This window comes from Phaethon lepturus, unplaced genomic scaffold (assembly GCF_000687285.1).
Source record: "Phaethon lepturus isolate BGI_N335 unplaced genomic scaffold, ASM68728v1 scaffold45977, whole genome shotgun sequence".
Classification (NCBI taxonomy): Eukaryota; Metazoa; Chordata; class Aves; order Phaethontiformes; family Phaethontidae; genus Phaethon; species Phaethon lepturus.
The window spans coordinates 21,318-41,355 of NW_010550628.1; the positions used below are offsets into that span (position 1 = coordinate 21,318).

Sequence of the window (20,038 nt, forward strand, 5' to 3'; positions counted from 1 at the left end):
TACAATATTTTAAAATGAAGACCTGTGTTACCTGTCAAGACCACCTTAGAACCCACAGGTATTGTCTTTTGTCTAGCAGGCGGTTGTTTGTGCCTATGAAAGATCTCATAAATTTGATATTCCAGATGAGAGGTTGGGATTTGGTGGTTTTTTTCTTAGCCTTTTTCCTGGACAAGCTATGTTGCACTGCAGGAAAGGACAGTGAATGTCAGACACCACCAAGGAGCAGGCAGAACTCAACTATAAAACCAAAATTTGCAGGTCCCGGAGGATGTTGTAGCCTGTTAAGTGTTACCAGTTTGCATGCTTCAGAGCAGCTTTGTGTTAGCTGACTGGACTGCCTATGCTGGAGGAGCCCACCATGTAATAAGAAATTGAAGAATGGAGAAAGTTCTTCTCTAGACTGCTAGGATGGCGGGGGATTGGTTCCTCCTTCTTAGACACCTAACTTCAGATCAGAGAAGGTTATGCTGTGATGTTACATGCTGACTATCTGAAATCTCATCTGTTTTTCTTAAATGTGGTTTATGGTAATTTTTCCCTAAATGGAAAAAATATCTGCACTAGAAAACAGTAAGAACTCTGACTTGGAGAAGAAGGAGGGGAGGATAGATGACTTACTAAGAGTAAGTATTTAAAGTGGGACAACTGTTCAAACAGCTGCTATTTAAAGATACCTGGAATGCATGTGCCAGCTAGGCTGCAGAGCAGGATTTCATATACCATTTGTAGAATCAACACTGGCAAGGTAAAACAAATCCAGTCATCTCTTACTTGCAAGATAATTGTTTGGCTTGTAGATACTCTGTTTGAACCTGCTTGAATCCACAAGCAGTGTAGCAGTGACTGTGGCTATGCAGTGCAGAGTTGTTGTAGCTCAGGTGTTTGTGTCCTCAGCAGTGGTGTTGGCCTTTCTTTGTTCTGTTGCACATTTGTGTGTTTTGCTAGCTAACTTACCATGTTTCTCTGCAGAATTATTCCCCTCTTCTAAGTACTGAGGAGCTGACTCTGCTTTCGTTCAGCAGCATGTTCAGTAGCCTCTCGTAGACTAGGAAGTTGTATTCTGAAATGCTCATTTGTGAGAGTCAGTGACATGTATAGAGATGAGGAGAATATCTTTTGATCAAACCAAAAGAAAAAAGCTTCTCTTAACCTGTTAGTATTCTTCAGTAAAAGATAAATACCTTTAAATCAAGGATCTTGTCTTAATGAGGGAGCTCTAATTGATTTAGCTTTCATCAGCTGGAGGGGCATCTCTTGTGAAGTGTTGAAAAGGATCAGCAAACACACTAAAGGGAGAAGAGGGAAGGCTTTTGGTGTTTGTGTCGGGTCTCAGCACCTAAAAGAGCTAAGACAAGCTCATAGAGACATACACGAAGGCACATGTGGGTTTGTGGAAGATCATCGATGAAGCAGGAAATAGATTATTCTTTTTTTTACCATCTGTGCTTTAATCGGAAGCCAGACTATTGGTTGGAAGCGGGATGGTTAAATTTAACTTTTTATCAATTAAAATGGTTGCACATAAAATCCCGCTGTACACTGTGGTTGTGTTAAAAACATCAGCTGTTGCTGGGAGCCATCTATATAGTGGGGCTGATGGATAGTAACTTGAATGAGAATTTAATTGAAAGTGCAAAGGGAGTTACCCCATCCTTTTCCTCTACCATTATTGTGGCTAAAGGGGGAGGATAGTCCAGGGATGACTAAGCTATTTTGAGACTTGGTAGTTGTGGCAAGGTCTTAAGTGTTTTTTAAAAAAAAAAAAAAATTCCTTGTGCTTGTGTTTATTGTCTTGTACGTGACCCAAGATCATAGTAATTCCCTGTTCTAGAGGGACATTAAGAACTGAGTGGGTTAAAAACTGAAGAGCTTTGCTTGGATGTTTTGATAAAGAGGAACCTAGTCTTTTTTTCTTACCCTGCTGATTTGCTTTCTTTAATCTGATGCCTAGAGCTAGCTGGAGAAACTTCTTCCTAGGTGATGCTTAGTTTGGCTCCGAGTGATTTAAAGTCAAAGGCTTTTCTTCTCTTTTCACTTTTAGGCCAACTGCGATTTGAGACGGCAGATAGATGAACAGCAAAAGATGCTGGAGAAGTACAAGGAGCGGTTGAATAGATGTGTAACGATGAGCAAGAAGCTTCTTATAGAAAAGGTGAGCAGGGGACTTTCCACATCTCTGCAGTCACAGTTCACGTCTTTGAAAACTTCACTATCTTCTTTTGAGCAGTGAAAGCCTGCTGCTATTGCTATAGTGGTAAAAGACAACTGGATTTCTGTCTTGAATTATTTCTCTGCAAATAGGAGTGTAATGCTAAGACTGAAATGGTTCAGAATGTTTTGGTTTGGTTACTTTTCACAATCTCAAAGACTGATCTCCCTTGCTTAAGTGAAATAGTCTGAGCTCTAAATGCAGCAGGCATTCCTTGATTTGGAAACTCATCCACCTGAAAAGCAACATTGCCGAGCGCTGGCAATACAAGAGCAGTATCCCATTGTGCAGTGAAATTGCCAGATATGCTCTGTGACACGGGCAAGTGATTTAGACCTTTCCTTCTTTCAGATGGCAAAGTTGGAGATCATTGCTTTGTATAATACTCTAGCCAGGCTGCTGTTTACTAGCGTCCAGCCTCCTTCAGTGTTGAAAGATTTCCAGATTTCCTGATCATTAAACAATGTGGGGGTTTGATTGCTCTTTCACCTGTTGACCAATTACATCTATTGTTTGTGGGCACTGGATGGGCAAAACCACCAGGGTGCTGGCCAGTACATGCAGTCTGTTTGAGCTGATTTTGTCACGAAGCTGATTGTTCTTGGCTGAATGAGACTCCCCTTTCTGGGAGGATTTGTAACTCTGGGCTAGGTGTTACAGAGACCTGACATTCAGATAAGTGGTGTGTAGCTCCAGTGAGGAGCTTTTCTGGTTCACCCTTAACCCTAACTGACTGAAGCTTTGCTGCTCCCATCTCAGGCCTTGGAATTTTCCTCTCACTTAGTGGAAACATTCTGTGACAGACACCACCACTAGTTTTTATGCATATTGGTGACCTAATTGAGATTGTGTCACTTCTGGGAGTGGTGCAAGGCTAGGACTGAGCTGGCTGATCACTGTAGCTTAGTCTTAATGGTGATTCAAGGTGCGTTTCCTTCCTTCATCTCCTCTTTGAGTGAATAAGGGCCTGATCACAGCCATGTCTGGAGTCTAGGTAAGCTACTGATACAAAGGGATAGTTTTAATCCTACCGCTAGACTGATTTCAGCTGATGATAAGAATGGGTGTGAGCTGCCCAAGCAGTAATGGGGAAGGAAAGATGAGGCTGAAATGTCAGAAAGGAGGCAGTCAAACAAATGCCCCTCAGACCAGTATGAGGCACCAGCAGTAATTTGATCAGTGATTTTCATCTGGGTTTCAGATAAGGAGTACTGAAACAATGAGAAGTGGTAAGAATTGGTAGTGATTTAAAACACAGCACAGCTCTTGGCCGATAATTTATGGCTTATATTTTAACATGTGTTTTGTTTTGTTTTCAGTCAAAACAGGAGAAGATGGCCTGCAGAGATAAGAGCATGCAGGATCGATTGAGGCTAGGTCACTTCACTACGGTGCGGCATGGGGCGTCTTTCACTGAGCAGTGGACAGATGGCTATGCCTTCCAGAACCTCATCAAGTGAGGACAGAGTTGTCTTTAACTTCAGAGGCAGAGACAGAAAAACTAAGCAGTTGTGTGTGATGTCTTGCATGTCAAAATGTGAGAATGATGTGACTGATGCATGAAAGGATCAGATAGGAACGCAGCTGCTGACAATGGGGAACGTTTTCACATTGAAGTGAGAAATATGTTTCCACTTAAAGCTCCACAGACTTGAAACCGGAATCAAATTGTTTGAGTTGGCCTCTGGGTTGGAAAGCAGTAGGCTTCGTTGTTGGGTACTCTCAGTGCACCTACCTGGCTGTGCAGTGCTTAGGGTGGAGGGGTGGACCAAATTCTCACATGTATATTGAGTCAATCAATTTGATTTGCATACTTGCATATGTCAGTCAAGACAGGCTAATTAGCTCCTTTTTTTAAGTTGAAAGTAGAGAATCTTTAAAAGAAAAAATCCATACTGTTTAACTTTTTTTTGCCTCCTGGTAACAGTGATCAAAGGGGCTGGAGAAACCTGGAAATGAAGATGAGACCCTTTTATGCAGGATGTTGATGGAAATACCCAGTAAATTCCCACCTGACCTAGACCTTTAAGTAGGACTTGGCAGATTAGTTGTGTTAGAGCGAGCTATGTGTGATCCTTTAAAATCATATCACTTCTCTCTAGGAAGTGCAACTCTTGTTAGGCACAGATTAAGGACTTTATATTTCCTCCTTAGTTTGTGCTGTAAGACAAGGAAGAAATACTTCTGGAGTATTTACCTGCATTCTCAGTCTCTTTTAAAAAATGAATTAAGGATGTAAATGCTCAAGTCATTTAGACTTGAAATTTCAAGACTGCCTTTATAACTGTAAAATGTTTCAAGATAGTCTTTTTATCTTGGAGGAGGGACTTTTTTAGTGAAATTGGGAATGGTGTTGGTTATATTTCAGAGAGCTAAGGATAGTTTAACTATACCCTTGAAGTATAAGGATACTTTCTCAGACAGTGCGAGACTTCAGGAGTAGTTTTAAAAAGAAAATCTGAGATTTAGAACAGAGCCTTCTAGGAAAAAGTATGTGGAAAGTTAGTGACTTACCATGGATCCCTGGGTTTTCCGTGAGGTTAGCAACTCCTTGTTTTTGGATATACTGTGCATGAATAAGCCCTTTCACTTACTGAAAGATTTCTGTGGGCCACGAAAAGAATCCCCTTTTATGTAAGAATACCTTTAAAAAAATCTGAGTCATAATGTTTGGCACATCCCGCTTTTCTGTACAAAAATATTTTGTTACTAATCTTACAAGTACAACTGATTTGAAATTCATTGCTCCAGTTTGTTAAGAGCAGATGCTGAAGACAACTGAGTACATACCATTAGTTATCTGCTTCATGTCTTTTCTACTCTCTTCTTTGCAGACAACAGGAAAGGATAAATTCCCAGCGGGAAGAAATAGAAAGACAACGAAAAATGTTAGCGAAACGGAAGCCACCTGCAATGGGACAGACCCCTCCAGCAAGCAATGAGCAGAAGCAGCGCAAGAACAAGACCAATGGAGCAGAAAATGAAACGTAGGTTACGCGGCCGCCTTGGTGCATTGCAAAGCTGCATGCTTTGATTAGAGCACAAAGTATCTACTGGGAAATGGAATCTTGCCCTTGCCTCTAGGCTTCAGTCCATGCACGAATGAATACTGTGGCATTAGCCTGGCATTCAGCAACATCTGGCTGCAGTTCTAAATAGTTTTCATTGGAGTAAAACAAGGATCATTGCTGAGTCCAGACTTTGTATGAGCTTAGCTGTTTTTGAATGCAGTAACTTTTTCGGTATTCCTGTTGTGTCAAGTTTTGAAAAGTGGTGTCCTTTTCTTAAGTGTTGTAACTTCAGAATTGATTTTGATACTGCTTTGTGACATGTGGTGCTTTTTTTTTAAGGAAAAAAGAAAAAAGTACACGTTTAGAAGCAAGAAAAAAGTACACGTTTAGAAGCCTTTACTTCCATGTACTCTCTGATAAGGCTTTTCAAACAATTAATTTGGTATACTGAAGAAAAAAGATGTTCTCTGTTAAAGGCAGTGCATTAAGCATTGACCTGTATCTCCAAAGCAGTCCTTTGCAGATACCCGAGTCAGGGAAATGGAAAGGTAGTTGAAGTGCTACTCTTTCTTCTTATAGAAGATTTCCCCCCACCTTTGGAAGTTATTGGTGCTCTAAGAGTCCTGATGTTCTTAGAGAGGAAAACTGTGTCTCACAAGAACAATAGTTTTTGGGAAGTTTTTTTGAGTTGATATTAAGTCAGAGACTTTCCCCTACCTTCTACCAGTTTCTTTTACAGTTTTCATTTTATTGGTGTTGGCTAATACCATAACTCTAAGTGACACTTTTCTTTTTGCACTATTAAATCTTCTGGGCACGACTTGACCTCAAAGTTCCTGGAGCCCTTTGAAGTCTTGGTCTTTAAAAGCGCGTGTGAAGTAAAAGCTCCCACTCCCTTTTGCAGTCACGGCAGAGATGGCACATGACTGGGTGAATCGTGATATACAGGGTGCTCTCAGCAACCAGGGCGGTGCCCCCAAATAGGATGGCAGTGCCCCCAAATAGGATGCTGGTGCCTGCAGATCAGGTGTATTGTACTGGAGGGCACTGTGTGCTTTCTGCAAATACGTAGCGTTAGTAGAGGCATTTACCCCTTGTTTTGGCCAAGTGATCTTAAAATCAATGAAATAAAGTTTTAAAGTTGTTCTTTTGTATTGCAACATTTGAGTTTAGAGAAGTAAATTGACGGTCTATGCATAGATATTTTGAAGCGTTGCTGTCCGCTGTGGTAAACTTTCATATCTAAGGGACAGGATGAGGCTTTCCACATTTCTGTAGGGATGTTTTTCGCCAGCAGACTGGTGCAGCTGTAGTGTGGCTTATTCTGCAGACATGGCAGTACAGGTCTTGATGTGGCTGGAAATTATGATAATGCCTGTGATACCTAGTGAGCCTCTGTCTATGTCATGAGCCCGCTTTGACATATTCTCCTAGCTTTACCCGAGTTTGCCATTAAGCTTTTTTGTGCTACCAGGTCTTCTTCTCTGTGTTTCTTGCTAGCTTATCATTCTTCACTGATAAAACATTGAAATTCAAAGTTTTATCTTTGTGGTTTAGAAGAGCTGCTTGTGGCGTTCTTGATAAAAACTGCTTGCCAGTGTACGGATGTGGATCATTTGGAGTGTTTTAGCTTATGAAAACATTGTTTTTGCAAGTCAGCTGAAGCAACTGTACTGACTGACTACTTGCTTAATCATTAGTTATCCTGTAAATGCATTTGTTGGACCAAGGTATAAAATTTTCTGATTTTTGGAGGGAGGTTTTTTTTCTTGTGGGATTCTTAAAGAGGCTGTCTTTCAGGCAAGTTGAATATAAAAGTTTCTGAAAGTTTAATGAGACGCGGACAGCCAAATTCCTTCATTTGCTTTTTTGGTTCCTCTTTGGTTCATGGTTGTTGCTGTGTCTTAAAAAGGAGGGGAAGGTGCCATGATGCAAATTTAAACACGTGCTCTCCTGAAACTAGTTTCTAGTCTGTGAATGAGAAAAAGGTTTTCACTCAGGAAGATTAATCTGCCGCGGTTTTTTGAGGTTTGTTAGGGCAGCTTGGGCAACCGTAGAGTCTTCGGTTGCACTAGAAGTAGTGTATTACAAGCATGTTGCTGTGAAACAGGGCAGTGTTTGTCTTAGAGCCCCCCTTGATTTTTGTTATGCTTGCTGCTAACAGGCAGCTATTTTGGGCAATGTTAGCCTGGTGGTACTCATTACATCTCTTGCTTAATGAGTAGACTCTTGGTGTTTAGCCGTGTATTTCATTTGTGCACAAGAATATGGTTGCTGGTTTATTCAATTGTCTTTTTATTCCTTATACAGCAACACCAATCAGAGACCTAAACTTTTGAGACTGTCTTTTAGATTAGCTGAATGTGATTAAAATTCAGGCTGTTGGGGGAGGAGATGGGGGATGTGAATTAGCATGCTTTTATATAAAATGAGGCAACATGTAAACGTTTATGGTACCGGGTATGTTTTGTGTGTGTCTTTAATTTTCAATAAGCAGTTCCTTATGGTCAAGATTCTTTCAAAGGAAACTTGGCTTGTGAGTTTTGCATTAAATATATCAGCTAACAACTGCTTTAGCAGTTATTTCAACTATGCAGACCTTCTGCATTATCAACAGTGGAGCATTTAATCAGCTGAATACTACCTCCTCTCAATTTATTGCAGTGAGCCAAGGTCCCAGAGCCCTGCACAGACATGGGACTCAGTGCCCTCTTGAAACTGCTTGTGGTATTGATGCTGTGGAGTCCTCATACACTAAACTTTGTACTAAGTACTATGCAAAGCATAACTGCTGCAATAGGAATCCTCCTGGGATAAGCTTTGAACTCAATGTAGGTTCAAAAAAGATATTTATATGCTCTCAGTGTGTATCTTGTTTACTAAGTAAACAGATGCAGTTGATATGGGCTTCATAACTTTACATTCACATGTGTGATGCTTTCACCAAACTCTGGTAGTAGTAAGAAAATTAATGCAACGATTAATTTTTCTGGCCTTAAAGATCTCAGCACACCATTGCATTTCAGTAGTGATCTGATCTGTCATTATTTTAGTGTAAGGCTGTGCTTTGCCTCTGTCCTACATGGCACACTGGCTATAAAAGACAGCAAAAACATTATGAAACTTCTTTTGACCATCCACCATGGATGGAAACTTTGCACATCCCCATTGTATTTATGGTAAGTGATTATTCCCCTTATCCTGTTGCTTCTTCTAATTACACATGAGGCCAAAGATATGGTAAGGTGAAGTAAATTTGCCAGGGTTTCCCTGGAAGGTGCTTTGCAGAGCCTGAAAGAGGAAAAAGTTCTGAGTCTCAGGTCATTGCTCTGTTTGCAGTGGCTCTGTGGCCAGGTGTACTGCTAGTCCTGGAGTAAATAGCTGGGTTGAATTATCCAGCTTCTGTTACAAAGAAAAAATTGAAAACAAGTCATTAAAGCAAACTTTAAATGGAGAAATAAAATGTAGAGTACTTGTGCTTCAGTGTTCCATATTTAGATTATGGTTTAGCTTTCCATGTTAAAAGTCAGTCACTAGCCTAAATAGGTGTTATTAGGGACATGGATTTGAAATTAATCTGTGCTTTATCAAGGTTTGAGCTTTTGGTCTCCTTTAGATTGATTAAAAAAACAAAAGACTGTAGAGTTTACCTAAAAAATTTCCTGTTGGCTGTTGACATACTCTATAGTTGTCACTTCCACTGGCGATGGGTGTTCTGCAGACTGTTCACTTTGTCACATACACTGAAACTAATGCATCGGATCTGTCTCTTCTATGCAGGTTAACGTTAGCAGAGTACCATGAACAGGAAGAAATCTTCAAACTCCGACTAGGTCATCTTAAAAAGGTAAGAACTAACTGCAGAAAAGGCTTTCAGGTAGGTTTTTGATTCAGTGTTCTGTGAACAATAGCATTTCTCTGTAGAGGTCACTACTGTCTGTTTGATAATTGAGAGGGTTTTGTTGCTTGAAAGGGCTGGCAAGGATTTTGTAATACTTTTTTCCAAGGCAGTGGTATTCAGGAATGATGTTCTTTGCTTCAATAAAGAGATTTCTGTCTCCTTACAGTCATGATTTCATGCAGGGAGTTCCACTGTTTTGATGCATCCTATTCTGTCGCTATGACCTGCCTCGTGCTGGGGTCTGTACGTGTCTAATATGGGGGAACCTGAAGGAATGGACCAAGGAAACAAAATTATAAGAACACAATGAAAACTACAGCCATCATTGACTTTCCCATTTCTTTGCAATATCAAGTAACCAACATTATCAGTAACAGTCCAATAAAATCTCTTGGGCTTTTGGAAACTATTATTGTTTAGGTAGTTGTAATGCACATTTGGTTTCAAATACATTGGCTTCAGTAGGAGCTGTACCTGCAAGTGAGGCTATAATTAGATAAGCTGTTTGGTACCTTTAAAGTGATTGCAATAACCTGTAAATAAGTTTTCTGGGACACTTCAACAGATGAAATACTGAAAAAAAAAAATAGGTGTCTTCTGCCATTTCCTGGTTAGCTGTGATTTCTGCTAAGGCCAAAGAGTTTTCTTTCCCATATGAAATGAAGAGGAAGCATGCAAATGCATTGCTGGAGCCCCCCTTCTTTTCTTAGTTTGTGCCTGAGCTCTACGTGTAGTTTTTCCTGTAACCTTGACACACAAGTTAAATGCGAGGCCTCATTAATGCTACTGTACTCCTTGTTATTTTCAGTCGCAAGGGAAAGTTAATGCACACATGGAATCCACTGGCACTTTGCCCACTGTGTTTTATTGACCTGTGAGCAAAGATAAGTGATACAGGCAGGAGTATACTGAAGGCATGCTTGCTCCACAGCTTCCGCATTGCTAGAGTGGATTAATTGCAGGTCCATCTATGCTGGCATGTAGTGTGCCACCCTTGAACGGAGGAATCCATTTGGAAATGGACCTTAATGGAAAATGAAGTCATGTTCTGGGATCGTGGCATTGTCTGAAGCTGTGCTTATCCTTCTCCACTTTTGGAAACTGGCTCATTCTTTATACCTAAAAATAGAACAAGTTGAGAAGGGAAGGAACAGAGTCACAAGACAAATGGGTAACTATGTCCCTTGAGTCATATATACCAAATAATACTGCTCAAGGCACACGTTTTAATTGAGGTTTGCAACCCTGTCCAGAGTGATGTGAATTCTAGTGTCGTGTTTGAGGGCACTAGAACTTCCAGCCGTACCAACAGTATATCAAAACTGCCACATGGCACTGAGTTACACTCTGACCTGTTCTATTGCTTACTGCTAATAGGACCCAGTGTTGCTCTTTCACTTTCTCCGTCCTCTCTGGATGCTGCCCTGTCCCCATGTGGCATCGTGACATCCCTGTTCCTTACTTCTGAGGGCTCTCCTTTCTCCTGTCCCAGCAGAGGCTGAATTCCTACAAAAACAGCTGCAGAGCACTTAACCAGGGAAGGAACAGGACCAGAGCAACAATGCTTCTTAATTGCAGAAAACATTAAAAACAAGAAGGCATAAAATATGTCTGCTGCTGTCTATGTGTAGGTGTAAACAAAACTGCCCAGTCAGTTTTCACTTCTGTCACCTTCCACCTGACTCTTGACTATGACCATCTCTCTAATCTCCCAAACAAGTTATTTACCAATAACTTCTTCACAAGTGGAATTACATTCATGTTTCCATAAACCAGGTAGAAATCCTAACTGCACTATCTCACACAGTGTTGTGTTTTCGTTTTGTTTTTATCTTGTGCAGGAAGAAGCAGAGATCCAGGCAGAGTTGGAACGGCTAGAGAGGGTTAGAAATCTACATATCAGGGAATTGAAAAGGATACACAATGAAGATAATTCACAGTAAGCACGTGGGATTCAGGGACAAGAACATACAACAATTTTCTATCTGTCCCCTTCATAATGGGAAACATTTACCTTTTTTTAAATTGGTGTTACAACTTAATACGTCACTTGATTGTGGGGCAGCACAGTGATATAACTTGAAATTAATATATGACAAAGGCTTCCAAGTGCATCAAGGTACCATTATATAGTCTTTCATCTGTGCAAAGTGATCAAATAGTATCAAATCTGTCAGTCGTTAACACAGTTTTAATATTTTTCTGTCTTAATATAAAAATGTTGTTTCTAAGCTGTGTAGTAGCTGTAATTTATTGTGCAGTAGATTGCATTATTTCTGTCAGTGTTCTTAAACCTTGTCTTTCTCGCCAGATTTAAAGACCATCCAACGCTAAATGATAGATATTTGTTGCTACATCTTCTGGGTAGAGGTGGCTTCAGTGAAGTATATAAGGTAAATTTGAAGTGGCAATCTGGTGTAATCTGAATCTGCAATGAAATGTTGCAGTAAGCAGAATTTTTTACACTTGTTTTCTCAATGGTGTGTGTGGTTGTGGAGGGAAGAAGGGAGGACAAAGCACATGTTGCATCTGGCTTGCATTAGACAGCAGGCTTGAGATTTTTAGGTTCTGCCCTATCCTCAGAGGTCGGATTTCCTGCAAATGTCTGTTTCAAGAAAATGTTGTACCAAGTCTGCAGTTCTGTGAGGACAGAGAAGAAAAGCACTCGTTTCCTCAAGTGCTATGCACAAATACCTTAAGTAGTGCAGTTTTATTGAGTATGGCATAGTGAGTCGGAACGTCACTGTAAATAGGATAAAATAGCTCCCATAATAAAAGCAAAGCCTTCATTTCCTGGGGGTAGAAGGCTTTTTTCTTGTGTCTTCATTTTACGCTCTGAAGTAGCAGACTGGGTGTGTGTAGTCTTGGGATTTCCTTGGAATGGAAGATTACTTGTGTGTCAGCACTCTTGCATGGCCGAGACCTGTGATACTTTGGTGCTTGCTATTTGACTATTATGCTTAGAGCCTTTTCAGTTCTAAATATCCGCCATCCGTACCCAGTAGTTCTTAATTCATGTTGAATTTGGATAGAATGAAAATAATTATGCTGATGCAAATATTGGAAACTTCACAGTGATTTATTATTTTGATGCAGTACAATAATAGATATCTAACCAGCGGGGCTAGACTGCCCAGGTAGTGAAAAAAAGTGTGATCTGCATGGAAGTACTCTGAATTGCTCTCTGGAGGCTTTGCTGACTAAATAGAAAGCCTTGGCTCCACAGATGAAAGCAAGAGGGTATGAATGCTTCATACCTGACCACGCATAATAGCTGTAACTATGTTATTAAAACAAAGAAATGCTTAGTCCTCCTTCTCCCAGGTCTTGGCCAATCTATTACAGTTTAGGAGTTCAGTATACAGCTTTTGAGATGGACACAGTTTATCCTTGTCTGTTTACAATAAGATTTTCTGGGTCCTATAAATTATTAGCTGTTGCTGCTCTCAGACAAGGTAAAAGATTGCTGCATTTCTCCAAGAAATGGTAGTGGTTTTTTTTATTTCCAGTGGTCCGTTCTATAAGACTGCCTAAGTAGCAAAAAACTGGGGGAAAGAAACACAGCACAAGATTTACACAGTTCTGCCATTGAATTCTGCAGCTTCTAAATAAGCTGAAACATTTTGCTCCAAGATAGAGAGCTGAGCTACCAGTGTGAAACAAAGTATTAAAAATCCTCTGTGTGTTTTGTTTTTTTTTTTAACTGAGTGTAGAAAATTAGTTAGGTGGCTTGGGGGAATAATAGGCAGGGTCTTTCCCAATGTGATTAACTAGCTGTATTTTGGTAATTTGGCCTTTCTGATCCCATTGTAGCTCTCTTGGTAAAATGTCAGAATAAATGCAGCATTAGTTAGATCCCATAGGGGATGCCAGATCAAAGCACAGAATATTCAATTGTTTTCAGAGTTGCTTGGTTTCATTAGTGAAACTAATTACATCAAAATGTGAGTTTGCTCTTCACTCAGTATGTCGTAATGCTGATTTCCTGGGTGGGGATATTGGTTTGTTAGAGCTTGTCTGTTTTTGCAGTATTAACTTGAAGTTGTAATTCCTACTGATTTTCAGCTCTTCTCTCTGCAGGCATTTGATTTAACAGAACAGAGATACGTAGCTGTGAAAATACACCAGTTAAATAAAAACTGGAGAGATGAGAAGAAAGAAAACTATCACAAGTAAGTAAGGCTGTAAAGCAGACAGCCAGGTTTCCAAACTCCTCCTGTATTTGGTTATTCAGTGTCTGTGAACAGACTACCTTTTTTTTCCTGCACTTTGCTGCTTTTCAAAAGCCAATCACTGTCCCAGTAGCTATTTGCAAAAGTTAGGGTCAGATTAGAAATATCTTAATCGTGGTCACACACACACCCCCCCCCCCCCCCACCCCCCCCCCCGCCCAGTTTTGTATAAGCACAAGGTTTTAAAGCACAAGGAGTGCTCTACTGAAGAAAGCATTCAAGTGGCTTCTCCTCTGTGAAATGTCTTGTGGGAAACAATTGTTCATGCCCGTCTTCCAGGTACACACCTGCATTGTGCTCCCTGAAAGCCTTCCCCTTCCCTTTATTTCCTAGAATACTTAATGCTTTCACAGATGATGAGGACTATACCTATGTCATGGCCTGGAAAAAAGTTGCAGGAAGCCTTTTGGTGTTGGTAACACTTGCTCCCTAATGCTGTGCATTAGATGAGCTCTGCAGAATGGCAGCCAAGACTTCTTGACAGAACTTCAAAGATAAAACTGTGATGTTAATTCCCCAACAAATCACTGAGCTGGATATGAAGCCTGGAAGTTGGGCTGTTGAGCATCATGGAATTTTTCTAGAACTTGCTGATTTTTGTATTCAGCTATCTTGGATCCCTTAACGATTTATTATGAGGTTATTCTGTTTTGGCAAGCAGTACCATTAATCAAGATCAGTTGTTTTGTAGTATTGCCAGCATTTGAGATGCACTCAAATTCTGTGGTTCTCAAGAACCGTTCTGTGCAGTTCCTCATTTGCTTTCTTTTTCTTAAGCTGTCTGAATAATGTTGCATGGGTTTGAAGTTGGACTGCTGTGTGGTATGTCTGGGTTCACTATCTGCAGAACTTAGAATTAAGTCACTTGTATGACTAATGCTCAGACTTTCCTATTTTCAGACATGCGTGTAGAGAGTACAGAATTCACAAAGAACTGGATCATCCTCGAATAGTTAAGCTATATGACTACTTTTCACTGGATACTGACTCGTAAGTTATGTTGCTGCATCCTTTGACTTTGTTTTGGGTCACATTCACTACAGACAAAGTAGCTGGTCTCTTAAAACTTCCCAGGAGAGTCCAGAGAATGTCCACACCAATGTTACAGACTGTACTGCAGATATGTGAGGCAGTTTCAACACACATTGGTTTTCCAGAGACACTAGCTCACAAACCAGTATGCCGTATTATGTCAGATGTGGTGCTTTACTAGTAAACCTACTCTTTGTTGGCCTGGGCAAATGCCCCAGCTGATACAGCCTTCTGCTTCTGGATCTAGCACTTAATGGGGGATCTCTGACCTTTGTACTACTGAGCAATGAGGACTGTGGTCCTGGTAGTTTTATTTTTAGCAAGGGATTAATAAGCCGGAGGACTCTTTAATATGTTGACCAAATAGGTGAGTCTTACAGACAAGCAACAACAAAGTGTTCTGGTTTCTATCAGGTGCCTTAATTACAATAACTACTGTTTTTTCTTCAGGTTTTGTACAGTGTTAGAATACTGTGAGGGAAATGATCTGGACTTCTACCTGAAACAGCACAAGTTAATGTCGGAGAAAGAGGCGCGATCCATTATCATGCAGATTGTGAATGCTTTAAAATACTTAAATGAAATCAAACCTCCCATCATACACTATGACCTTAAACCAGGTATGCTGTGCTGCTAGCTGACATGCTTAAGGATGCTAACTAAAGGTAATAGGGTTATAAGCAACATGGGGACGTTTTACTTTAGTCAGACAGCAAAAAGGAGACAGGGCTGTCTAGGGAAACTAACTTGCAACAAGAGAAAAACTAAAATGCATAGAAGATGCTGTAAAAAGGATATTGTCTCCCAGAATTGCAATATAAAATAGGGAAGAAACGTTCCAGAAAAAGTAGCCTCCTTGTTCAGAATGAGCCCTTGAACCACCAAGTGTCTCTGTGTTTAGTTTCCAAATGTCCTGCTTGTATTCTGCTGTTGAGAGGTTCTGTTACTACTTCATGAAGGTTCCAAATATTACTATTGTGTTTCATGTTCCGACTCTTCTGGCTTATTCTTTCTGTAATCATCTGCCTGAAAATTTGGTGGCAGAAGCCAACTTGGAGGCGTTCAGTTTTTCATATCGTGTGGCAGCTCACAAAGCTGAGGACATACTGTCAAACTGTTTGCTCAGGTCTGCCTTTGAATTCAGTAGCACCTGCCATGTAGAAGGTCCTCTCCAAATGTTGCAGATTTCCCTTTATCATTGGGCAGAGTCATGAGGGGAAAAATGGGAGTGCTCTCTTTTGGGGTCATGCATATTGGCTACATAGCTTTTTTTTCCCCCAGTCGAGTAAAATTCAGCCATCTCTTTGAGCAGTTATCCCTGCCTTGTCTCCCAATACTGGTGGCACTTCATCAGCATTGTGTAACTGGTGTGTGATGTGGTTTATTGCATCAGCATGAGGAATCTGTACAGGAGGTGGTGCTGTTGCGCTAGTTCTAGTGACCTGGTTTCTTGCCCCAACTGCCGACACTGTTCTCGTGTTGTCTGAGCATGCTGCAGAGCTCTGCCTACAGTTGTCTAAAACTGTGATTCATCCACTGCCATCATGCGCGATTCTGCTGCTTTATTGTAGGCTTTGAGAAAAAGTGATGATCTGACTTCTTGATCCTTAATGGATTTGTAAAAGACTCTTGCCTAAGCAGTAATTGTCCTTTCTGAGCTTAAAAAGCCACTGGGGAGCACTGCCAGGAAGGAGAGAGTTTCTGGCTTGTTGAGAGGCCAGGGCAAGTCAGGACTTCTGGGCAGAATGAGTCATAACTGTGTGTGTGTACTTCTTAATCCTCCTTTTTGACCTGCCCTTCCAACAGGACCTTCGGGAGGGGTCAAAACAGCATAGGCATCAAGCTCATTTGGCTAATAGGGCTCAGAATCTGGAGGCTCCAAGTAGTGTCAGGCCACTGGGTGATTCAGGGGTGGGCAGATCAGTTCTAGCACTTGGTGAGAACTGAATTGTCTCTGGAGCTCAGGGTATTGAGTGTTGAAAAACAGCTACCCCAGGCTGCTGCTGCTCGCTGTGTAGGTTTTGTGTCCTCTTGTGCAGACTGCTAGAGTTCAGTGTAATTTTATTCTTGGTTTTTATCCTGCTAGATGTACATCCTAAGGGGCTGTTTCCTTCCTCTGTCTAGGTAACATTCTTCTAGTCAATGGTACTGCATGTGGAGAGATAAAAATCACAGATTTTGGGCTTTCCAAAATCATGGATGATGACAGCTACAACTCTGTTGATGGCATGGAACTGACATCGCAGGGGGCTGGCACTTACTGGTAAGCGTCGCCTGGGGCACTTGCAAGTTACAGATCAAGAACAGTTTATAAACAGCTTTGGATCCATGTCAGCTCTGTATGTGCTGCCATTGTCTGTGACAGCTTGAGACGCTGGAGGTTTGAGACCCTGGAAACTGCTCTTGTTGTCACACGGCTCCTTTTGAGGTTGGCAGCTCTTTACTTTTCAGTGAGTTATACATTTGAAAACCGTCTCTTATCCAAAGGCCCTGGTGAAAAACTGCATATGCTGCTGAGATAGCAAGCTCTGGAGTGGAGCTTGGCTGCTATTTCACAGTCCATAATGGCACTGTCTAACAGTTTAAGCAAGGAGGAGGAGAACACCATGCCTATTTGGAAATTGAGGTACATCAGGGAGATGAAAGGAGTATTCCACTGAAATGAGGTGGTGAAAATCCATAGTTAGCTGTTACAAAAGATGTAAATCTTGCAGCGCTTCCCTTTCAAGTGTCATGTGAAAGATGTTTTCAGCAATACTTTATCCTCAGTGCCAAGTGTTGTCGCTGCATCACCCGTGGCTGAGAGCAAGACCTACGGTGAGTGGCAGTGAACGCGATTCTTAGATACCACCCAAACTGCAGACTGTCACTATGGGCAACAGTTGTACAGGAACATTTGTTAAGGCGTTCTGTATTGTGCAGGTTTGTTCCATTCCTAAAAATGAAACTAGCTGTAGTTTAAGCAAGGCTGAGTGTCTCTAACTAGGATGTGGCATCTGGGGTTGTATTTCTAGAAATATGTATTTTGGCTGTGTTTTTCTATTGTGGGATTGTTGGCCAAGCCCTTCTAACAACAAATACCAGTTCTGAAGATAAAAAGAAAATGGGATTGTTTTATGTGCTGTGGTGAAAAGAAACTGACTGTGCTGACCAGCTCAGACCATGAGTGTCTGGAGAGTCCTTGGGATCACTGGTACCAGAACGGGTATGCATTGGTGATCTTGGCCCAAAGATCCACAGGAATGAAACTGGGTCCCTCCAGTCCCAAGCAAATATCTGATCACAGAAGCTTGTTCCTTCCTTTCTAAAGAGAATGATGGAAAGTATTTGGAGTTGCTGCTCGTAACCTGTTGTCACTTCCTTCTAACCAGGTATTTGCCACCAGAATGTTTTGTGGTTGGGAAAGAACCTCCAAAGATTTCAAATAAAGTTGATGTCTGGTCAGTGGGAGTCATCTTCTATCAGTGTCTCTATGGCAGAAAGGTAAGAAGGCTTCATTCTTAGTGATGATTCCCAAACCTTTTGGGAGGCAGCCCTGGCTTCTGCTTCCTTCTCCTCCTCAGGCTTAGTTAGAAGGTGCTTCTACCTTGTCCCCTTGCCATCAGTTCCAAGGCAGAGTTCATGTTAATGAAGTGGGGAGAATTTATTAGGCTGTGTTTTGCTCTACATGGCACTTCCTTCAGAAGCAATGTTCTGCAGAACATCTATTTCCACTGGGCCTGTTCCCACTGAGGCCATTATGGGCAGGACGAGTGTATTGTTCAGGACCAGACACCTGAGGTTCTTGGTCTGGCATTGTTTTGTGATTCTTTCAATGCACTAAGTCTTTGTCGAGCCTGATACTGCTTGACAGCAGCAAGTGTTTTAGAAAAAAAGACCCACTGTAGGAGTTTTTAGGATGGCTTTTGGAAGGGAAGAGTCCGGATCAGGAAGAAGTGATTTGTCCTGAGAAGTAATTTGTTCTATGACAACAGAAGAAATAGGTTGGAGCAGGAAAAGGATTCCATCCACTCTTGTTTTTATGAGTGCTTGGTAACCAAGTGTTGTGAAAGCCTGGGCTGACAAACGCACAGTGTTGGTTAGTGTTGTCAGTCAGACAAACAGTGGAACCAGCCCAGCAAAGATTGAAGTGTGTGAATCTCCTTAGAGATAGCTTAGGTAGACGAAGGCCCTCTTGCACGTGCTGAAGCTGACTTACAAGGTCTGGAAGCAGGTAAACATTCCTCCTGTCTGACCTGGAAACACCCCAGACACGTCCCGGCTTGGTCACTTCTGTTCAGTTTAAGCGTGGGAGCAATGTGTCCTACTCATCTGGTTGGAATCTGCAGCACCTTCACAGCATTCGTGGGCTTCTTGCCTGGAAAAATGCTGATGTCAAGTGGTGATAGACAGTAGCGTTATAGGTTGTTTAAGGCTTGTCATCAACCTTTAACAACTGTTTTCCATTTTTTTTTGTAGCCCTTTGGTCACAACCAGTCACAGCAAGATATTCTGCAGGAGAACACAATTCTGAAAGCTACTGAGGTGCAGTTCCCTCCAAAGCCAGTAGTCACGCCAGAAGCAAAGGTAAATCTTGCAGCGAGTTTGGTCGCACTGTGTATGTCAGTCAGCGATCGGCACTGACAATTACTTCCTCTTGGTTTCCCTAAAACCAGCAAGGAGTTCTGCATTTAATGCTTGCCTCTGCAGAGGGGACAGTGGCTTTGCATTGTTGTAGTTGTCAGGCTGAGGATTGAACAGAATGCAGGGTGTGCCGCTGCCTGTGCTATCTCCTGATAAAAGATGAGCTTCTGGTGTAGGAGCTGGGCTGTCTCTAGTCACTGGGGAAGGAATTTCAGTGCTGAGGTTGTCAGATTGGCCCTGCTCCCAAAGAGTTAATCTGTCAAAGAAAGCTTCCTGTTTCTGTCCATCTACTAATTCTTCTTTTGCTTTTGGGGTATCTGCAGGCATTTATCAGACGTTGTTTGGCCTACCGAAAGGAGGATCGGATAGATGTCCAGCAGCTGGCCTGTGACCCATACTTGCTGCCTCACATCCGCAAATCTGTATCCACAAGCAGCCCAGCTGGAGCTGCGATTGCATCAACCTCTGGATCATCCAATAACAGCTCTTCAAACTGAGACAGACTAATAGGCCAAAAACTGCTTGAGAAACCGGCAAAAAGACTCTGAAACAGCTTTGGAATAGAGGAATCCGCAAGGGTCTCAAGAAACCTGTACCAGGTGCTTTTTTTCTCTTGCTTTTTTCCATCCATAGAGCATGACAACATCAACTCTCATCAAGAAAACCTTCGGCATCTAGGCCAAGCCATGTGGATAGGAGATGGCTTGAGGTTTATCCAGTAAGTGACCACAAAAAGGTGGCTGCTCTGAGCAAGGAGGGGAAACTCAAGAAAATACGAAAAGACATGGTTCCATGTACTGTGAACTTCTGAACATGCAGCCTTGGGGAATCCAGGACGCCGTGTGTGCTTCATATGAAGAATGTGGACTTTGGAAAAAGACTGGGCTAGTCCAGTGTTGATATTTAAACATTGTTCTTTTTCTTTTAATAAAGTTTAGGTAACATCTCCTGAAAAGCTCGAAGCACCAAGGTTCAGCTGGGGATGGTATATGACTCTTTGCCCTTTGGAGGGGAAAAAAGTTGATCC

General features: G+C 41.6%; 1 protein-coding gene across 1 annotated transcript in view; it reads left to right on the forward strand.

Annotated features, from left to right (window-relative positions):
• TLK2 (tousled-like kinase 2) overlaps nt 1–19,779 on the forward strand; it is a 39,506-nt gene extending 19,727 nt beyond the window's left edge. The window contains 14 exon segments of the mRNA XM_010290614.1: nt 545–626; nt 2,045–2,155; nt 3,532–3,668; nt 5,047–5,199; nt 9,004–9,070; nt 10,966–11,063; nt 11,436–11,517; nt 13,205–13,296; nt 14,257–14,346; nt 14,839–15,008; nt 16,513–16,651; nt 17,760–17,871; nt 18,847–18,954; nt 19,335–19,779. Of these exon segments, the coding sequence (XP_010288916.1) occupies nt 545–626; nt 2,045–2,155; nt 3,532–3,668; nt 5,047–5,199; nt 9,004–9,070; nt 10,966–11,063; nt 11,436–11,517; nt 13,205–13,296; nt 14,257–14,346; nt 14,839–15,008; nt 16,513–16,651; nt 17,760–17,871; nt 18,847–18,954; nt 19,335–19,508 (1,615 nt within the window). The 3' untranslated portion in view covers nt 19,509–19,779.
• The last annotated feature ends 259 nt before the right edge of the window (nt 19,780–20,038 follow it).